Genomic DNA, 23,593 nt, shown 5'->3' on the forward strand with positions numbered 1-23,593 from the left:
TAGCTACAATAGAGATCTTTGGCTTTATGAAGAAACATATCAAGTAAATTGAGTAAAAGAATGTCAACATGAGACTAGTAAATACCAAAATATACTGATGATGATTCCACAGAGACTCAATAATAAAATAATTATGTATTATTTACTTTTTTAAGAATATACTTGGAAAACAATACAAGTAAAATATAAGCAGGGCATCAGGATAATATTAGAATATGCATATACCACAGTATCCAAACATACTCTTAGGTTTATAACTGTATATTAGAGATAATCTAAGAAACCACAAAATATCCCATAAAACTCCATACTATTAAACTTAACATTATAAAATGATTCTATTTTGTGATACAGAAGCTGTTTTCTATCATAAATTAAAGTAGAATTTATGTCACACCAAATAAAATCCATATCAGGAAATATAATTAACATGTCAATTATCCACATACATTTCAATAAGCTTTCAGTTTGTCAAATACTTGATAAAAACAGTATTAGGAACAGTTATCAAAAAATCAAAAAATATAAATTCCAATAATTCACAAGATCTCAAAATTAAAAGAGACTTTGCTTAGAGAATATGTATGCTGGATTCCTACCATGTATATGATATGAATTCTCTCTATTGCACCCCAAATGAAGAAAAGACATATACACTTGAATATGTACTACATACTAAGCTCTATGTCAAGAAATATGGTGAACTACATAATTTAAAAATTCTTGTTCTTATGTAAAATTATTGTGTTCAATTAAAAATGAATATACATTTTTAGGGGCTGGGGTTGTAGCTCAATGGTAGAGCGCTTGCCTCACATGTGTGAGGCACTGGGTTCGATCCTCAGCACCACATAAAAATAATAAAGGTATTGTGTCTCTCTACAATTAAAAAATAAATACACATTTAAAAAATTGTTCTAAAAGCAAACAGCTCTAATTAAAGATAAAATAGAAAAAATATTAACTTAAATATATAGCTTAATTCACAAGAGGACAGGAAAAACTCCAGGCAGTGGGGAAAAAGGAAAGAATTGAAACTCAGAGTGATAAGCTTATAGGGGTAATGCTGGGGTTTGGGAACTGTTGATTTATCTGGCTTCTGCATTGTAATGCCTATGTGCAAGGTAGTGAGCTGGAATTGAGATTCCCCTAATAAGAACGGGAGTCTTGCGGTGGAATGAGATGGACATCATTACCCTAAGTACATGTATGAAGACACAAATGGTATGACTCTAATTTGTATATAACCAGAGATATAAAAAATTGTGCTCTCTCTATATTATATGAATTGGAATGCACTCTTTTTTTTTAAGAGAGAGAGAGAAATTTTGTTTATTTTTTTAGTTTTCGGCAGACACAACATCTTTCTTTGTATGTGGTGCTGAGGATTTGAACCTAGGCCACACACATACCAGGTGAGCGCACTACCGCTTGAGCCACATCCCCAGCCCTGTAATGCACTCTTGTTATCACATATAACAAATTAGAATAAAAAATAATTTAAGAAATGAGAGTCTTGAAACTTTCCCTCTTAGTCAAAGAGAACAGAAAGAGTCCTGTTTACTATTGTAGGGAGATCATGAGGAAGCAAGTCTATTTCTTCTTGGGTTTTGGGCAATTAAAAAAATTTTTTCAGCTCTTTATCTACTTCCTGGTTTCAAATCCCAAGCTACTTCTATCACGATATTCTGCCTCCCCTTGGGCCCAGAGCAACAGAGTTGGCCATCTATGGTCTGAGACCTCAGAAACCCTTTAGAATCTGACTTTCTGGAGGAACTGAGTCCCAGAGAGGATGCTTCTGAGCAAATAGTGTGAGTCCCACTAACGTTAAAGCTAGAGGTGTTGCCTGACCATTTTGAGCAGACATGAAAAAGCATTATCACTCTGGTAGGGCCACTTGACTCTGATCTTCATGAGAATGTAAGATTGCTACTACAAACTGGGTGCCTCAGCAAATATTTTTGGCACTTGGTTTACTTGGTTTATATCTTGTTTTAACTGTAAATTAAAAAGTATAGCAGCCATGGACTCATATAGGCTTATAACCAATGACCCATCAGAGGGTCACCCTATAGAACAAACCATCTAGATAAGAAAAAAATAACTACCAAAGGAGTAGGGAAGTATAGATGGTATGGCCAAAGTCAGTGATATGAGTAATCAGTTAATTCCTCAGAGGCAAATACAACAGTCAGGGCTGTGGTCCATCCTACAAATCCTCCTTTTATATAATCAGGGAGCTGTCTTTAATTGGGTCTTCTAGAAGTAGAAGTTGAGATGAATTTCCAGTCAGAAATTCCAGAAAATTCTGACCAACCAGAATCCTAAATAGGTTGGGACTGAATATAATGAGCCAAATGAGGACTAGAATGATATAAGTGAAGAACTACAGTAGATATTCTTGGTACCCATTCAGATCCCCCTAGCCAGACCTAATTTATCTATCATTTAGCTGCTACATTGCCTACAGCTGCCCCATTCTTTGGGGAACATTCCTTGTCCAAAAGTCCTTGGGAAGTTTACCCATCACCACCAGCTACTCTTGGTCAATGACTAACATGGGGGTATGAACCTCAAAATGGGGCCAGCTTGGTGATGTCCTGTGATGCACACATTTCATTCCATCTCTCCTAAAGACCACAATGAATCTAAATTCCAGCTGAGACCACAGAGTTGCTTGATTTTCACCCTACTATCACTCCACCCTCTACCTGCTTCTCTCACTTTCCTTTTTCCAAGAGCATTCCCTTAAAAAGCCACTTTCACAGAAATTCTCAACTTCTGCTTCTGAAAGACCCAAGGGAAGATACTATCTCGGATCATATTACTTCCCTACCTCTTTCAGGGGTGAATACTATTAGAAATCTTTTGTTTATATGCTTGTGTGGTTTACTATGTATGCATGAATATGTGAATAATACACAACATTGTTTGAATATTTATGAACTTTATATAAATTGTATTATTCCCCTCCCCCAAAATTTCAAGTGTGAGAATTGATAAGTTAACACAGAAATTGCTCCCAGTCAGTGAAACCCTTGAGGTTCTGGCAGACATTAAACAAACTTGCTCGGGAGAGATGCTCCCACATTCCAAGCTGCAAAAAAAAGGATTCTCTGTGTAAACCCTGAAAAGCTCATAGTGAGAAAACTATAAAATAAGTAAAGTTCAGGAGTCCAAGGTTTACCTTGTATCCATTGTCTTCCTTGCGGTTGTGAGATGCAGTAATCATCACACCAGCAACTGCTTTGAGCTCCTGGACTGCATATGGCTAAAAAATAATAACATTATATTTCCATTTTGTTTCATTTGTTGTGAGAAGAACTTTGATTAAATAACAGAAAAAGACATTATGGCTTAAATGACCTAAACCTTATCAACTCCATGTTGATTGGGTGGAGTTCATTTCTAAAATATGTGGTTCAATAATCATCCAATTGTTAGACTGAACAGCTTTCCCAGTCTTGTTTAACTTAGTCCTATGAGCATTTCTTATTCTTTTGTTTATTTGCCAATATTTAATGAACACCTACTATATGTCAGACATTCCACCAAACTCTGGAGATGTGAAAAATAGAATCATAAAATATTGGAGTTGGAAGTAAATTTAGAAATCATCGAATCCATTACACTTTACATTGAGGGTTATCCAACATAATACAATCATTGGTAGAAGATTCAAAGGGAGAACATAAGTTTCTTGCTTTCCAATTTAAAGATTTTTAAATATACTATGTGGCCTCTATGTCATATATATAAGGGTCAACTCACCATATTCTCTCCCACAGTTAATTCTTAGATTGTATTTCCCATCTCAGTAGTAGCTATTATTTGTCACCTTCAGATAGTTCTCCTTCTGTTTCTACCATCATATCTGACTGCCCTCCTGGATCACAGTTGTGGGAGGGCAATGTTGAATACATGAGCCAGATCTGATCACAGCAATCTATTCCCTTGGTATGATTCAGAAACTGTTTCATCAACCAAACCTGATCAGAGTCTTTCTCCAAAATATTCTGGCTATAGTTAGTCAAGAGTGCTTTTCACTTAAGTCATAGTGATAAAAGGGTGTGAAATCTGGGATTGCTAAAAATACCTCCCCTACCAGCTAAAGCAAATCTATCTGCAATGAGAGAGAAAAGCCAACACAGTAGGATTGATGCTGACTGGAAATAACTACTCAGTGACAGAATCTTACAGAAATGGTCTATATTTCTAGATTCTCCCTGGCTTCTATTATTTTATTTTATTTTGGTATCAGGAATTGAACCCAGGAGTGCTTAACCACTGAACCATATCCCCAGCCCTTTTTATTTTTCATTCTGAGACAGGGTCTCACTAAGTTGCTTAGTGCCTCACAAAGTTGCTGAGGCTGGCTCTGAATTTGCAATCCTCCTGCTTTAGCCTCCCAAACCACTGGGATTTCAGGTGTGTACCACAGTGCCCAGCTTCCATTATTCATCAAAAATACAAATATATATATATATATATAAACATAAACATATATTTATATATATACACACACATATACGTATATTAGCAATTACTTTGATTCTTAAGCCACTAATTATATTTCTAACAAATCACTACAATATTTTATAGAAACATTTTCTATTGCTCAAATTTTTGGTAAAACTTGCTATAAAATCATCTGGACATTATATTTTAAATTTTAGAATATTTTAAAAATACAAATTAAATTTAAATTTATTTAATGATTATATGCTTATTCCAGTTTCTATTTTTATCAGTTTTAATGTATCAATTGTTATTCTAGGAAACTGGCTAATTCATTTAAGTTTGCACATTAATTTGTGTTATGTTGTTCAGAATGTTGTGATTTTCTTAATTCCTATTTTATTTATTATGCTCTCCTTTTAATTTTTAAATTTATGCCTTCTTTGTTTCTTGAGCACCCTTTCCAGGGTTTTATCTGTAATTCTATTCAGAGTCTAACTTTTTTAAAAATTTTGTTTTTAGTTATAGATGGACACAATATGTTTATTCTGTTTGCTTATTTTTATGTGGTGCTGAGGATCGAACCCAGTGCCTCACATGTGAGAGGCAAGCGCTCTGCCACTGAGCCCCAGCTCCAGTCCCAGAGTTCTAACTTTTGCTTTTTAAGCAGCTGATATCTTCTTTATTTTTTATTTACTTGATTTTTTTCTCATACCTTTATTATTTCATACCTTTTACTTAATTTGGATTTATTTAGTTTTAGCACAAACATATTAAGTTAACTAATCTTTTTCCCTAATATACTCATTAAAACTATAAATTTATCTTTACATGGGGCTTAGCTCTAGCCCCAAATTTTTGCTATTTATTGTTTTCATTATAGCTCAGTTTTAAATACAGGCAATCTTTGCTTTGCACAGTTCATAAACACAGATTTCTACTACCATATTGTTGTTAAATAGTACCAGTCTCCTAAAAACAGGTTCAAATTCAGATATCATGGTATATTAACCACTTAAGCACAAATGTGGTTGCTTACTCCTCAGTCCATAAATCACTATTTCCACCATGATCAATGACCAACCACATCACTCTTTAAAATCCTGTCAGTGTTAGTCACAAATAGCAAAGCATGTACCTATGTTGCCTCTTTATTTCCCAGTGATAAATCTACATGACAGTTATTTTCCAGTGATTAATCCACATGACAGTTTACCAAATTACATAACTAAAAATGGGTATTGGCCAAAGAAGATGAAAGTGCTGCAAAGAAATAAAAAATGACAATGGTAGAAGGGAAATTTGAGTTGAATAAATGGAATTATAAAAGAAACAGTCAGGAATGCTTACACTGCCACATTTAAAATGCAACCAAAGGATCTCACCATCCGCAGGTGAACATATAGAGGAAATGAGGAATGGGGTTGTGATTAAACAGAATGCAAAACATTTCAGAAGAAGTGATATAAGCAAAGCACTTTTAAGGCAAAATACATTAAAGGAACTCTCAGAGATATTTCACTACATAAAATAACAAAGGATAAAATGTTTGAAGCTGATCCAAACTTACAAAGATATATAATAATTTGCCAAGGCATACAAAAGATGCTCACTCATATTTAAAGTTAATGACAGGCAGTAAGTAATATTTAAATATTCTTGGTAAGTTTTTTTAAAAACAAAGTAATAAAACACTTTACTTCTCAACATCTCTATTGTTTTAAATTACAATATACTAACTATTATTTTTACCATTTTTTCCTTTCCTTAAATATTTTTTAAAAATATTTTTTTAGTTGTTGATGGACCTTTATTTTATTTATTTATATGTGGTGCTGAGAATTGAACCCAGTGCCTCACACATGCTAGGCAAGTACTTTTACCACTGAGCCATGACCCCAGCCCTCCTTAAATATTTTTAACCAAGAGTAAACTTTGGTGTTTTTAATGTTTTGTCCAGATATTTTAAAGGTCATAGAACAGCTGTAGCTGTTTATTGATTATTAAGATTACTTTGCATGCTTTTAGCTTGCACAGGTGCCTTTACAATTCTATAGTACCATTCAAAAGGACTGTGTGTACCTCTCATCTTCATTGTGGTATCTTCCTTAGCCATGAATTATTTATCAATGTGTTTTAAAATTTCTAAACACAGAATTTGGGAGGAGTTTTTTACTTCTAATTTTATTGTATTGGAGTCCAAGTATATAGCTTGTTTGCTTTTGGGGGTACTGAGGATTGAACCTAGGGGTACTCTACCACTGAGCTACATCCCCAGTCCCTTTTATTTTTTGTTTTTGAGACAGGGTCTCACTAAGTCACTGAGGTTGGACTCCTGCCTTAGCCTCTGGAGTCACTAGGATTACAGGTGTGTGCCACAGTACCTGATAAGCAGTTCTCTGGCATTTGTTGAGACTTCTTTTGTGACTCTGCTAAATAATAATGTACATTCTACCATCATGGAATGCAGAGTTTTTACACACACACACACACACACACACACACACACACACACACACACACACACACACACACCAGACCTGTTAACACTGTGCTCAAAGCTACCTATCCACCTGATTAATTTCTGAAAGAAGGGTATTGAAATTTCCATGACTGTGACTTCTCAATTCTTGATCAAATTCTTTGTGGTTCAACATTCAACAAATGATTGATGAAATGAAAATAAACTCAGAGTAAAATTTGTTTTCCTTCCTTTGGTTTCTCATATCACTCAATACAAAACCTTATTTATGATAAAGATTTGAATCCTAGTTGATTTAAAAAATATTTACAAGGGCAGCAAACTGAATGATCACTAACACAACATACTTACTACAAAAGGTGTAGGAACATATCTTGAAAAAAGGTACACAGGAACATCTTTAGCCAGCAAGACTGCAGCAGTGAGTTTAGCAAGCCTAAAAATAAGAGAGATCTCACTTAGTCTTTAGTTAACCACTTTTTATTATTATTTTTTAAATTTTATTGGTACCAGGGATCCAACCTAGGGGCAGTTAATCATTAAGCCACATCCCCAGCCCTTTTTGTATTTTATTTGGAAACATGGTCTTGATAAATTGCTTAGGGCCTCACTAAGTTGCTGAGGCTGGCTTTGAACTCATAATCCTCCTGCCTCAGCTTCCCAAACTGCTGGGATTATAGGCTTGTGCCACAACACCAGCTTAGTTACACCACTTTTTAAAAATCAAACTTTAACATAAATAAATGTTTCATATTCCAATTATTCTGAATATATGGTATTTTAATATAAACCAGATTTTATCATCACTGATTATTTAAGCATGTGCTCCAACTTAAAAATGTTAAATAAGTTTTTGTGTTTTTTTTTAAAGAAGCTTTGGGCTATGGATATAGCTCAGTGATAGAGAGCCTTCTTAGCTAAGCTTTGCAAGGCCTGGCTTTGTTCCTCCTTAGCACCACACAAAAAGAAAAACAAAACCAACAAAAAATAAGCAAAAAAAACAAAAACAAAACAAAAAAGCCCCCTAAACTAAAAGGAACTTAACAATTAACAGAACTGACATTACAATTCTTCTTTTGCTCTCAAATCATCTTTTGATGAGTATTTTACTAAGAAATATAACCTGTAACAGGAATGTAACAAAGTAACAGGAATGGAGGAAAGTGAAATAAAACAAATCCAAAATGTATAAATACCCCTGAAAAGAAAATATCACATCATAATTATCTATTATGAAAAAAACTCTAAAAATAACCAAATAAGATTTTAATGCAAGAATACAAGCTACATAATCATTCCTACCCAGTGCCATCACCAATGTTAATTTATAAGCTACAATATTATTCTCAATGTGACCTTTAAGTATTTGAACATTTTACTTCTTTCTGTAAAATTAAACCTTATCTTTGAAATACTTTTATTTCTCTTTCAGCTCTAAAATAAACATTGTCATGTGTTCACACTTCTGTTTGACAGTCTCCTGCTTCAGAAATCCTACTATTGGAAAAAAAGAAAATTCTTGTTTTAGTCCACTTCAACTTAATCTTTGAAACAAATTAACACTGTACCTCTGGCTGCTGCAGCTGCTAGTTACTTGACCCCGAGTGTCATATCCAACAACAAAGCCTCTCTGCTTGAAGTCTGAGAAACATCTCTCAAGGTATTTGTACATCCCCTGAAGTAAATAAATACAAAAGATCAGTTCCTGCTGAATGCTTGCTTGTGTATTATAAGACTTAAAATCTCTTTATGTTTGGTATGCATCTTACTGGCTTCTGCCTTTATGCTCATGTTTACTAATGTGGACACAATATTGTTTAATCCACAAATGTGAATTGACAAACATTTTGTGGATTTTTAGACACATTTAATACGATACAAATATCAATTTAGTAACCATAAAATCCATAAAACACGAGGGGAAAAAAGATGAAAGCTATGAGTCAATGGGCTAAAATATATTGTTGAAGAGCCAAAAGAACTCGTTTCTTGCTTCAAGGCTCTAGAAAACAGAATTTTAACCATTTAGGCCCTTGCTAAATCATGCCATTGAAGCTAACCAAAAGATCTGACCTATTTATGACACAAATATTTTTAATTAGCCACACAGTTCTTCACTGGCACATTTTTTAAGATGGCTGATACCACTTATAATTTTTTGGTTTTAAAATTTTACAGGAAAAGAAGTCAGACTAGAAAAATCTGCAATCAAGGGTGACAAAAAAATGAAATATTTCACATTGAAACTATAGCAATGATAAAATAAAACCATTTACCTTAGAAATGATTTGCTAACTTTAATAAACATTTCATCTTTAAAAATAACACTTATATCCTTACAGTTCTTTAGAATTACACATAAACACATATCTACACAAGGATAGAAAATTTAATCATTATAACAACCCTGAAAAGAAATGCAAATACCATTTTTGTCTGTCTTAAAATTTCTTTTAAAAAAGAAGAAACAGAATAAGTCTGAAGCTCCATGTAATCACTTGTCCAAGGCCCGTCATTCAATTAAAATTTAAGTTATTAAAGTTTATTGAAGACCTATGATAAAGCCCCAGTGACTTCCAGTACATGGGTCTTTCAAGTACACTTATTTCTTCCAACTACTCCCTATGAGTGACTGGGTGATGGAGACAGATTAATAGAGCCCAAATGGGCTAGTTTCACCATTTTCTTTCTAATGATGACACTATCCTAAACCTTATAGACCCTCATATTATTATCTACTATGAGAATCCATTTTATCTTATTCCCTCACATGCAAAGTATGAAAGGGTTAGGCCTTATGAACCAGATCTCATTTGGCCTGGTTTATGAGGAAACTCAATATATACATAAAAAAGACTGAACTATTAGCATTTCTGGTGAGGACAAGAAAGGATATGAAGAAGGGGAAGGTAGGGAAGGTGACAAGTATCCTACCTACCCAGTGCTAACCTGTCTTCCCTTCTTCAACATCCCCTGCATATAAGCCATTGGCTTTAGAATGAGGATAAAGATGATTTCCTGTTTGGCAGTATTGACTAGAATAATGTCTACTGAGGTATTCTATAGCCTGGAACTATTTTTACTATATGCTAAATGCATTACTGACCTCAAAGGCGTGGTTCCTTCAAACAGTGAGGATAATTTACTGGGAAGAGAAGCAATTTGTTTCTAAAATAAGTTTCATAAAAATGGAGAGAAATAAAAACAAATTATATTTTGTTATAAAAGAACTCTCAAATGGCTTTGGAAAACCATATTTAAGTAGAATATTTTCAACTAAATTTTCCATACTCTGGTTAACCTTTATGAATACCAGATGCCAAGATGAGTAATTATCTTCTTTCTAAGTTTGCTTGTTTATGTTATCTGGACATGTCAATTTATCCATTTCTTGGTTTCAAATGCAAAGTTAACTCTGGCAAGAAATGACAATGGCTACCAAAATAACTCTTAATCAGAAACTTAGTCTGTGATCTTGAAGATACAAAAATTACTTCTAAGATAAATCTCAGGCAAGAACAAATGTCAGAATTTGGTCTATACTCTTTACTTACAGGAGAATACCTTCCCAGACAAAAGGCTCCTCCTCACTGGCTTTTTTTTTTTTTTTAAAGAAAGACATTACCTAATTTATAAAGCTGAATGACAGAGTAAGAAAAAGTATAATTCATAATACTTACCTGTGTTGATTGTATTACTGTAAGGTCATTAATATAGCAAAATCCTGCCCCCATAGCAGAACGAAGTCCTGCAGTGCCAAAAGTCATTCGGCAGCAAAGACGATCTCGCAACTCCTTGTTCATCCCATTCCGTAAAAGATTTTCAATCTGCTCTTTTGTTTTAGGATTCTACAAAAGAAGTTAAAGCTAAATCAGGATTAGAGTCCTAACATCAAAGTCTTCTAAGGGTCCAATATGCATATATCACAAGGTTTTACATTTACTACAAATTCCATAGTGCTACTTATTAAATTAGTATATAACATAAACACAATACCTGGCATTTATTGAGTCCCACAAGGACAGGGCCCATTTTACATGCTTCTGATTTTTAGAACATTCTTAAATAACATACTCAAGAATGTTCTTCTAAACAATTTGATAAACTTAAGAGCCAAGGATCCAAAATAAACTTGTCAAAAATGACATCATTTAGAATCTATATTAAGTTTTGTTTTTTTTTTTTTGTACCAGAGATTGAACTCAGGAGCACTCAACCACTGAGCCACATCTCCAGCCCTATTTTGTATTTTATTTAGAGACAGGGTCTCACTGAGTTGCTTAGCACCTCACTTTTGCTGAAGTTGGCTTTGAACTCATGAGCCTTCTATCTCAGAGATTATGGGTGTGAGCCACTGTGCCTGACTAGAATCTTTAATAAATTTTAAAAGAAATATGACTGCTACTGAATAACACCATCAAAACATGCCTACCAATCACCTTACCTAAACCTCTGCAAACCCAAATAACTGGATAAACCTTACTACTCTTTAGAATCATAGAAAACCTTTTAATTTATCTATAGCTGAACATAAAAAGGTCTTAGATATCAAACATATTATGTTGAATTTTCAAATTAGGTTGAGAGGCAGGGCAATGCCGACATCCATATTTTAGGATTCTGTATTTCACTGGCATGTACTTCTTCAACTTGTTTTCATAAATCTTAAGGATATCTATGACTGAAAACAGTGCTTTACCAAAAAGTTGCAGATTTGGGGCTGGAGGTGTAATTTCAGTGGGTAAAGCGTGTGGTTTGCATGTACAAGGCCCTTCATTCACTTTTGAGATTAAAAATATAAATTAAACAGTAGCATATTTTAAATAGAAATGAAATTATAATATAAAATAAAACTTAAATGGAAATTTCTAATATTTTCTTTTTGGACAGTCAATTTACCAAGAAAATAAGGTAAAATACAACTTCTCTTTAAGGTTAGTATGAATTGAGTCTGTACTATTTATTTCTTCTATATCTATAGACTATAATGAATATTCAGAATTAGAATCCAAGGCAGCTAAAAGGTGCTATTAGAGTATATTTATACTTACAAAGACAAAATATATCAATATATAATTTAAACAATACAGTTTTCTGTTTATGTGGAAATTAAAGTAAACAGAGTACATGGTCAAACTAACAACAAAACCATGAAAATTCTAGTTAACTGATATTTTAATCTAGTTAAAATTGATAGATGTTGAAAATATATATAATATATACATATATATGTATATATATACATATATATGTATACTTACACTCAAGAAGTTTCCATTTTAAATGGCACAAACTAAAACTACACCGCTTACATAAAAAGATGCATAGCTCTTAAAAGAAAAATCTAAACAATAACAATATCTGAGTTACTAGCATATAATTCCAAAGTCTAAGATATCACCAGATTTGATAAAGACATCAAAGAGATTCAGAGAAGGTCAACACTTAAAGATTGGCACAAGAACAGCAAAAATTGAATGAATTTTTCACACATAGGAGATCTACGGCATTATGATACAGTCAGTGAGACTGCAAATCGGGATGATCTTTTTGGAGTGATTTTAAAGCAAAGCATTAATTTTTAAACTGCACATGCTTATTGGCTCACAGGTTTTTCTGACCATGGCAATATCTTCATACAAACAAAAATATTTAAACAAGAATATTCACTGCAGCATTCCTACTAGTAGTATCATTATTCCACTACATAGACAAAATTTACACAAGGAGCCCAGTAGTACTGAGCTAGTACTAGAGATTTACTCAGGATTTGAACCTACACCAGTCTGGACTATATTAAGAACTGTATTATCTTACTAAAACAAAATAACTACATTGAGCAGGTTAATAATGCTTCTCATAATAATTTAACTTCAGCTACAAAGCAAAATAATATTTTTGTTATAGCTATAAAATATAAAAATGATACACCAGACACAAATGCTATGAACTTAGTGAATTTCCTAATGTTTAACTGAACAGCTACTAGGGTAGGGCCTGAAAATTCCATTTCCTACTACAAACCTCACAATGAAATTCCTGGTTCTTACAAGGTTTGTAGGGTTGAGAAAATAAAAACAGATAAAGAATCATGATGTATTAAACATAATTAGTAAACTTGCATGATAAGATGAGATAAATAATTATGATAGCCATTTAAAATCTACTTTAAATTCAGATTTCTCCACTACTTAACAGCCAGATATCAAATTACAAACTTTAAAAAATATAACTTAAAAAAACTATCTATGTAGCCACACTATCTTATATTTTTCCATTCAGGTAATACATTGCATTTGTATTTTGTTGCTAAAATCTTAAGATTTAATGAACTATGAGCAAATTATTATTATTTTGGGGGGGATTGTGTACCAGGGATTGAACTCAGGAGCACTCAACCACTGAGCCACATTCCCAACCCTATTTTGAATTTTATTTTGAGATAGAGTCCCACTGAGTTACTTAGTGCCTTGCTTTTGCTGAGGCTGGCTTTGAACTCGAGATCCTCCTGCCTCCCAAGGCGTGGACCACTATACCTGGTTTAAGCAAATTATTTTCAAATGCAATTTCCATGCAGAATTCAGATACAGTAAATGAAAAGGAAAACAGAAGAATTTGTAGAATAAGAGGTATGTGTATATTTATTTTTTTTAGCAAAAAAGGGCTAAAAATCATGATCCTCTGACTATAGCTATAGGTTGTTTGAGAATTTTATGTACATATTACTTAATTTTTATGGTCAGCCAGTTAAGTATTCATGATGGCTGAGAAAAACAACTACTTGTATGTCTATGTGAATACTTTTCATCTCACAAACTGCCTTTCTTTTCCTACTTACAGAAAGCTAATAATATGATCAGAATTTATAAAACATACTAAAGTTTTCTCAAATATAAATTATTATTTGCTTTTTAAATGTGCTTTCTTATTCACAATTTATTCTGTACCTAAGGACAAGAGAAACCAGTCAGGGAAAAAAAGAATAATAAAATTAGTCAGCTGGCACCAATTATTTAAAAAGTACCCCTAAAACGGTACGTAGTAGCTATTAAATTAACATATTTCAGAATGTACCTATTGACCCATTACATAAAATGAAAATTATTTAGAAGTAAATATGTTCAATCTGAACTAAATTTACTCTTATCTGGCATCTTAGATTCCTAATAATTTTAGTAGCCCCCAAAAGGAATCCTGGAGAAAATCCAGAGAGATTTTAGTGACCCCTAGCATTTTCTGTACTAGCATTTTCTATATTTCATTCATAATGAATAAAATAATTGTTTAGTATGAAATCAGTAAGTTGAAGAGTATAGAATTGAGTTTGTGCATTATTTTCAAATTTTACCTGTATACCAAAAAAAATGTAGAACCTTTAAGTTCTAATCCTATGGATTGCTGTAACTTTATATGGCTGAAATGAAGAAAAGAAAGTGTCCTCTTACATAATACTCATGGAGGTTTTTCCCATATTGTAGAACCATAAGGCCCAATTCAAAGAAAATATGTAAGAAATTATTTTTAAAATGTTAAACATATAGAAGGGTTTCTTTTAACAAATATAACTTTTTGCAGACGTTCATAGATGTGAAGAAAGCTACATGTCAGACCAAAATCACACCAACTTTTCCTGCCATCAAATCAAAGTATCAGCATTCACTTAAGGATCATTTTGGACTCATCAAAGCTTTCTAAACCTATTGTGTTAATAACTAGGGACTCCTGCATTCTTTATACACAATAAATACAAACATATATAAAAGTGTGTAAAAAAATGCGATCAAGTTTGCCAATGAGGAATTTATCTTTTTTCTATTTTATAAACCTAATAGTTTTATACTTCCTATACAACTTGAATTTATTTTATTAATACTCTAGTACTAGATCCAACAGCTTAGAAACAATCTAAACCATAACCTTCATTATTTAGAAGATTGGAACAGATCTAAAAGAACATGATATATATTAACAACCCCAAATCCTAATATTGTTATTCATGTAAGGCAGCAAATATACAAAATTGACTCTTTAGTCACTCAAATACATCTAAAGTTATAAAACTACAGATAATATTCTAAAATATCACTGTTAAAGACTTGTGCCTAAATAACAAATATTAATTTAATATAACTTCAGAGGAAAAAAATGTAAAGTTTCTTTTTAAACAGAAGTTAAAATAGGAAACTGCAATCTGAAAAGCTGAAGGATGAACACAGCTTGACATTTACTTCTGAGCATCAGCCAGCTTGACGATCCATTTCCAGAGTTCTGGAGTAGGGCAGGTTTTCCAAATCAGATGCTTCCTTATTAAGTCCAAAATATAGTCATGCTAAACCAATCAATGTTTTTCATTTAAAGGATTTTTGTATAATTTTAAATTTAATTTCCATATTTTTAAAATTTGGTAGAAATTAGCATGAATTGGCTTAGATAAAAAAAACTTGAATGACTATACTTTTCATACAAATGATATTTACTTGAATAATCAACAAATACAAAAATCAACCAAGGAAATGAAGATGTTAACTATCTCCAAAACAGAAAATAAGCCTTGAAATATAGCATACTGTTAGCACTTACGCATAATATTGGATATGCCAAGATTAATGTGAGAGATAAAAATTATAATGTTTATTATTTCAAAAGTTAAGCTACCTAAACATAAAAACAAAAAACAAACAAACAAACAAAAAACAAACAAACAAAAAAAACCCCACCTTGTTTGGGGCCAGGGTTGTGGCTCAATGACAAAGCACTTGTGTAGCATGTATGAGTCACCAGGTTTGATCCTTAGCACCGCAATCAAAAATAAGCACAAAAAATAAAGGCATGCTGTCCATCTACAACCACAAATTTTTTTTTTAAACTACACTATTTTTTTCTACCAAAGCACATACATTGAGCTGAATTTTACTATTCAAAAACACTTATCTCTGTTAAGTTTCAACAATAAAAATATTTTTTAAATAAAAAGTATTTCTCATATAAGGTAGTCAACATAAAATAGTTCAAATGTTCATAATCTTGCTTAGATATTCTGACATGTCAAATGAAGAATCCAATTATTGCTCAGCAGCACAGTGGATAATTATAGGGTAATGGAAAGATGACTGAACTATGATTCTGATTGCAAGTCTGCAATTGGTTAGTTAGATAACCCTGAACCAATCATTTGATCTCCCCTTGATCTTTAGATTCCAAGCAGATATGTTGAATTTGGTATCTTTTCAAATTCTACAGGTTTTATCAGTAAGTGATCATGTAAACTACTAAGAACACCAAATTCAAGGGCTCTATTCAGTAGCATGTATTACTAGTTTTAGGACCATGAATAGGTAATTTCATTATAGTATCTTTACTTCTAAAAATAGGCATATGAGAGAAAAAAGAGATGTGCATCATTTCCAAGACTAACCCATAAAACCTCCCCTGCCTATCCTCTTTTTCCCATTCACTTAGTAACCAAGTACCAAGAGGAGTTTGTTGTAAAAGGATAGAATAAAGGACTTCATGGAGCAAAATGCCCTCTTTTTTACTTCCTATATCTCATGGGCCAGTGTTGCACTGTAATGTGAACAAGAAATAAACTTCCATTGTTTAACCCAATGAAATTCTGAAGCATTTGTTACCATGGTTAGCCTGTACTACTTAATACTTAGTATACAGTTTTTAGTATACAGAAAGAACTACTCATATAACCCTTAAAACTTTTTATAAAAGTGGTTGGTTGAAAGAAATGGCTCCACTCTCCAGGTCTGTATTTTCAGCTCATGCTGTGTCCTGGTTCGGCTCTTACCACAATGTTCTTAGCCTCTTTACAGCCTAAGACTTGGAAGGTTTGAGTTCTTCTTTCAAATAAGCCTCCCTGAGGCTCATCAGTACAATTTAGGGGTTTACATTTAATCTTAAAAGATCCCCTCCTAGTTTTCAGTTTCTCTATATACCTTTAAAAAAGAAAGATTCTTTCCAATTCTAACATTTTGATTGTCAGACCTAAGACTCACTTTGGAATCTAGTCAAGAACTCAATCTCTTTGTCAGCATTTGACTTTTTTCCTAATGAACCTTATGCTCTGAAAAATTATTTGTCCTAGCCAAGGACTACACCTCAGTTTGCCTTATAGCTAGGTATAACTACATAACTAAGTTCTGGCCAATAGCATGAGAAATGGAAATATGTTCCACTTTTAGGTCTTGCCTGAAAAGTATTAAATGTGTCCTTTTCTAAGTCTTATCCCTCCTCAATGGGCTGAGTTATATGAAAGCTGGAGTAGTTACTTAGGGGCAGTCATATATTGAGGATGGGACAGCCACCCCACCAGCCCCATACTACCCCTCTCTCCTTTGAATGTTGTGAGAGACAGTATCTTCTCTTGTCTTCAAGACACTATATTTTACAGTCTTTGAGCTCAGACTGTGCCCTAAGCAATACAGTAGATAATGTTTGTGACTAGTGTGAAATAAAGACTGTCTTCTGACAATCTTGTCTGAACGAATCTTTTTCCATACAGAGTTCTATCCTCTATCAGTTCTCCTTCTCCTTCTTACCCTCAACCATTCTTTCTCCCCATCCATACATTAAATCAACATTCATCAAAGTCCTTTTTTTGCAAGCATTTGAGGAAAATGATTATATGTTCTTGGTATTCTATATTTTTCTTATAATCCAAGTACAGTGCTACCAAAAATAAGTTTCAGAAAAAAAGTCAAGATAGTGAGAATTCCTTTAAAACCAGTAATCAATTACTCACATAATGGGAGTATCTTCAGTTGACAGTGTTCCTAAAATCTTTTTAAAAATTTTTATTTATTTATTTATTTTTAGGTGGTGCTAAGGATCAAACTCAGTGCCTTACACATGTGAGGCAAGCTACAACCCCAGCCCTCCTAAATGTCTTTTTAATCTGTTATCCACAGTTCCTTGTATATAGAAGATGCTTAATATGTGTCCACTGGTTATGATTCATAATAGTGGCAAAATAGCCATGTTCTTTTAGAAAAAGTAAATATTAGAGAAAAAAACTATTTTAAGAACTTCCAATAGAAATGAATTTTCTAAACAAGGGTATAACTTTTTTTTTTTAAAGAGAGGGTGAGAGAGAGAGAGGGGGAGAGATAGAGAAAAATTTTTTTAATATTTATTTTTTTAGTTTTTTGGCGGACACAATATCTTTATATGTGGTGCTGAGGATTGAACCTGGGCCGCACGCATGCCAGGCGAGTGCGCTACCACTTGAGCCACATCCCCAGCCCAAAGGGTATAACTTTTAAGATAAAAGACCTAAAAACAAATAATTTTAAGTTTTCCTTCAGAATTAAATATATGCTTATGAAAAACACTCAAATATACATGTATATAGAGCATTTACTCCCCCCACCCCACTGGGGTTTGATACTGAGCTATACATTTAGCCCTTTAATTTTTTTTAATATTTATTTTTTTAGTTTTAGGTGGACATATATCTATCTTTATTTTATTTTTATGTGGTGCTGAGGATCAAATCCAGTGCCTCATGCATGCCAGGCGAGCACTCTAACATTAAGCAGCAACCCTAGCCCCTATTTTTTTTTTTTTAATCTTGGGACAGGGTCTCACTAAGTTGTAGAATCTGACCTCAAACTTGCAATTCTGCCTCAGTCACCTAAGCAGCCACTGCACCCACCTCTAGTGAAATTTTAAATACACAACACTTGACTCATGATTCCATTTCTAGGAATTGATTCCATAGAGATATTTAAACATGTATCTGAAGATTGTATACTAGAAACAGTACTTACATTGTAATAACTGAAAGTGAGAAAAGGAAAAAAGGAACATAAATATTCATCAGTAAGACTTGTTAGTTTGGAATGAAGCACACACATGGGAAAAAAGCAAAGGGCAGTACACTGTCAGAATCATATTCTACTATATACACTATTTATAGTAGCAGCATATTAAAAAGTTCTATCACAAGCATATGGGTCACTGACTTACTATGTGTGGTTCAAAGTGGTGAATTTTGGAGGTTTTTTTTTTTTCAGAATTAGAATCTCTCACAGAATCTCAACACTTATACTATATTTTGTTTGAAAAAAACCCTAAACATTCATTTCAATCTTAAATACAAAGGACAAATTTAGTAGCACTCAAGTGTTTACTAAGTATTTGTGCATGTATAGGCTATTTTTAAAATAATTAAAAATTATATAGAATAGAAAATATAATAAGCATGGAAATGTGTTAAGTAGGAAAAACCCCACAAATTTAATTACACTGTGCTAACAAGCAAGGAAAAACTAGATATGCTTATTGACAAAGGCTAAATGGGAAAAAAGAAAAATAGATTTATAAGGATGTCATATTACAGTGTAAGTTTTTATATTAATTTATCCTAATATATTAAAGTTATTCATATGTATATTATAGTTTGGATGTGAGGTGTCCCCCAAAAGCTTATGTGTGAGATAATGCAAGAAGGTTATGAGAGCCTTAATCCAATCAGTAAGATAATTCCTTGATGGGATCAACTGAGTGGAGGCAAAAGGCCAGTGGGGTGTGGCTAAAGGAGGTGAGTCTGGGCAGGGGTGGAGGCATGCCTGTGGGTATGTATTTTGTATCTGAGGAGTGCAGACTCTCTCTGTCTACTTTGTGATTATCATATTAGCTGCTTCCTCCAACACACTCTTCTGCCATGATGCTCAGCCTCACCTCAAGTCCCAAGGAATGGAGCCAGCTGCCTATGGACTGAGACCTCCAAAACTGTGAGCCCCCCAAATAAACTTTTTCTTCTCTATAGTTGTTCTGGTCAGGTCTTTCAGTCACAGCAGCAAAAAAGCTGACTAAACAATGCAAAACAACTGATGAAGAAAAAAGATCCATGTTTGATCTTACATGCCTGAGAATGTCATTTAGTGAGTATGCGTGTGAATGTAAGTACATCTAGAAAAGCCTTGTCTAGTAGCTGGTTACTCACTGATGCAAATATTATCTACTCCCTTCCTGTCTTCACCCTTCATAGCTACCCTAAAGAGTACAGGTCAACATCACAGCTTGTTTTATTTAGCCTTCTATAGAGGGTTCACTGAGAGTAAATTCTGGGAGCCACTCCAGGAAATCTGTGTCTAAACAAGCATGTTCTGGACAAATCTATATTTGGCAACATTTTAAGAGTATTTAGGATTGGATAATGTGATGGGCTTCGCACTAAAATGATCTTTTCTTTTTAATTTTTTAAACAGATCCTGGCAGATACAGATACAGATTATATCTGGAAGACAAAAATAAACATCTGTTATAAGGTAATGACATCCAAACAAGCACTACTGACTTGGACCTTACTGTAACAAAAAAGTCCTTCTGTAGAAGCACACTAAGCCCTGACTCCAAAAAAGAATATTTCCTAAGTTCTATTACAAGCATACAGGTCACTGACTTAATATATATGGTTCAAAGTGGTGAATTTTTGAGTATTTTTTTAAATTCAGAATTAGAATCTCTCACTGAATCTCAACTCTTATACTATATTTTGTTTGAAAAAAAAAAAAACCTAACCATTCATTTCAATCTTAAATACAAAGGACAAATTTAGTAGCACTCAAGTGTTTACAAAGTATTCTAAATTAATTAAATATGGTTTAATTTTTTTTAGTTTTATATGGACACAATACCTTTACTTTGTTTATTTTACTTTTATGTGGTGCCCAGGATTGAACACAGTGCCTCACTCCTGAGAAACAAGTGCTCCACTGCTGAGCCACAACCCCAGCCCCTAAATATGGTTTTTATCTATTACAAAGTTATAAAATTATATATCTACTTGCTCCAATTCATAACACAACTTATGCAAAAATTAAAATAAGTAAGACCTTAAGAACTTATGGGGAAAATAAAATTATCCATTTATTTAATAAATATTTGTTGAATATGTACCATGTACTATAAACTGTACCTTTGAGTTTTTTTTCTCCTGACACCAAACACATAGTATCTTTCCCAACATCAATCAATTTTTCACCTCTCTGTCCACAAACTGAGAATTCAACAATGCAATTTAATTTCTGACACTATCAACCTAGAGTTGGCATCAGATATCACTAGTTAAAGGGCTTAGTCCCACAAGACCACTACCTCAGATATTAATCCCAAATTCTGGGCCATGGATACTTTTGATCAAAGAGCTAGAAGATCAGAAGATAGAATTTTCAAGACCATCCCCTTATGTTCAAGAATTTGCTAGAACAGCTCACAGAACTCAGGAAAATACTTAAGTTTACTAGTTTATTATAAAGGATACAACTCAGGAAGAGCTAAATGGAAGAAATTAATATGGCAAGGTATACATGGGAGGAGGCATGGAATTTCCATTCTGTCTCCAGCACATCACCCTCCTGTACTTTGAGATGTGTTTACCAACTGGGAAGCATTCTGGATCTAGTTGTTGAGTTGTCATCAAGATCACTTTCCAGCCCCCTGGCCTCTCCTCCCCAGAGGCTACAGCTTGGTAGGTAGGCTGAAAGGTCCAATCCTCTTATCACTTGGGTTATTCTGGTGACCAGCCCAATTCTAAGGATATCCAGGGGTTCCACTTAAGTCATTTCATAAGCATAAACTCAGATATGATTGAAACACAAAACACAAAAGACATTCCTGTAACTCAGGAAATTCCAAAAGCTCTGCACCAGGAACAAGGAACAAAAACAAATATATTCCTTAAAATAACATGATACTAGATTTGCCGGGTTTCTGTTCTCTCGACTAAAAGGCTCAGGGGTCACTCTAGTTAAACTGGGCTAACTGGGCTGCACGAAATAACCACACAAGAGACACAAATACCTTTTTCTTTGGGGTCGCTGTGACGGCTCCTCTGACCTTAAGGGTCTGCAGAAAGAGAGAGAGCTCGAGAGCACACGCTAACCCCTTTTATTGAGGAGAAGCTATTCAAATAAGGTAAGGGGTCAGGTTTCAGGGGGCTGAGTCTATCTTCATGATGTCCACTGTCAGCAGGTTGACTGACACCTAGGTAGGCCACACCCAAGGGCACAGTAAGAGGAGGGGACACACATAAGACACTTCCATGGAAGATTCTATCCTAAATAGGGCAAGGGGTTATATTACAAAGGAACAGGTGAGCATAGCTTCACCCATGGGGCTGTAGCAAGACACACCCATTTCTGTGACTGAGCGCCTCAGCACCCAGCTGGGGAGTGTAACTCAGTCACCCATAAGGTTGGCCTCCCACATAGATCATTATAAATTCAAAATCCTATGAAATTTAAACAGTATGTTTAGTGTATATGTGTGTGTGTGTGTGTGTGTGTGTGTGTGTGTGTATATATATATATATATATATATTCTTAAAATATAAGGAATAGAAACTTCCTGATACTGATAATGGGTAGCTGTATTAAAAATAGAAAAGAATAAAAGAAAATAGTCTTAACTAGAAAGAAAAAAAGAAAAGAAACAAAACTCATATTTTTCAGTTGAAATGATTTACACATTTTGGCATGGTGATACATACTTATAATCCCAGCTATTGGGAAAAGGACTGCAAGTTCAACCCTAGCCTAGGCTGAGATAGTGAGACCCTATCTCAAAATAAAATAAAAGGGTTGGGGATGTAGCTCAGTGGCAGGGAGTGCTTGACTAGCCTATGTGAAGCCCTGGGTTCAATTCCCAGTTTGCAAAAAAAAAAAAAAAAAAAAAAAATCCAAAATAGCAAATAATTTTATATGTGTTAGAATATAGTACAGCTGCTAGATACAAGATTATTATACAAAAGTTAACTGTACTTCTGCATATCAACAAACAGAAAAATAAGTAATTTTAAATGGCATTTTTAAAAAAATCATGAATTGCCTAGTGCGGTAGCACACACTCATAATCCCAGTTACTTAAGTGTTCAAGTGTTCAAGTCCAGCCTGGGCAACTTGGTGAGATCCTGTCTCAAAATAAAATATAAAGGACTAGGGATGTAGCTCAGTGGTAGAATGCTTGCCTAGCATATGCAAAATACTGAATTCAATTGCCAGTAGCACCAAAAAATAAAGAACAACAACAAAAAACACGTACCATTTGTTTTCTGTATGATCAAGTAAAATCCAACCATATCTGACTTTCCCACAGTTAATAGTTATAAATTCTAGACAAAATACAAAAACAAACAAAACCAAAGCCCACAAAGGATAGAAGATTTTAAAAAGTGAAGAAAAACATAATTGATTCTAGAAGAGTTAACACTTAAGAGATAGGACAGCATATGGTGAATTACCCATTTTTATGATTTATTTTGATCACAGATATTAGTAGGACCATGAATAGGGGCTAAATTACCAGTGGAAATGCCATAGTCAAGGCCACCACAGCCACTAGAATATGTGTCCAGAAAGAACCGAGTTAGAGAGGGAGAATCTCACATTCTGTGTGTAAACTCTACCCAAATCTCTGGCTGATTCTTGTACTACATATGTGTGGGGCAGACACCAATGAAAGAAAGAAATAAAGAAAAGAAAGAAGGAAAGAAGGAAAGGAAGGAAGGAAGGAAGGAAGAAAGAAAGAGGAGGGAGAGAGGGGAAGGAAGGAAGGAAAGAAGGAAGGAAGAGAGAGATTGAGATTTGAGTAGTTTAAGAAACAGAGTTTGTAGTCTGAATCCAACCAATTTAATAACCTATT

The 23,593-nt window shown here is 33.7% G+C and overlaps 1 protein-coding gene across 1 annotated transcript in view; it reads right to left on the minus strand.

Annotated features, from left to right (window-relative positions):
• Positions 1 to 23,593, minus strand: part of Pgm2l1 (phosphoglucomutase 2 like 1) — a 62,550-nt gene that overhangs the window by 22,833 nt on the left and 16,124 nt on the right. Inside the window, exons 2-5 of the mRNA XM_005323191.5 lie at positions 10,621 to 10,788; positions 8,509 to 8,615; positions 7,292 to 7,376; positions 3,188 to 3,271 (exon numbers count right to left, since the gene is read on the minus strand). Of these exons, the coding sequence (XP_005323248.2) occupies positions 3,188 to 3,271; positions 7,292 to 7,376; positions 8,509 to 8,615; positions 10,621 to 10,788 (444 nt within the window). The remainder of the gene's footprint in view (positions 1 to 3,187; positions 3,272 to 7,291; positions 7,377 to 8,508; positions 8,616 to 10,620; positions 10,789 to 23,593) is intronic.

This window comes from Ictidomys tridecemlineatus, chromosome 4 (assembly GCF_052094955.1).
Source record: "Ictidomys tridecemlineatus isolate mIctTri1 chromosome 4, mIctTri1.hap1, whole genome shotgun sequence".
Taxonomy (NCBI): domain Eukaryota; kingdom Metazoa; phylum Chordata; class Mammalia; order Rodentia; family Sciuridae; genus Ictidomys; species Ictidomys tridecemlineatus.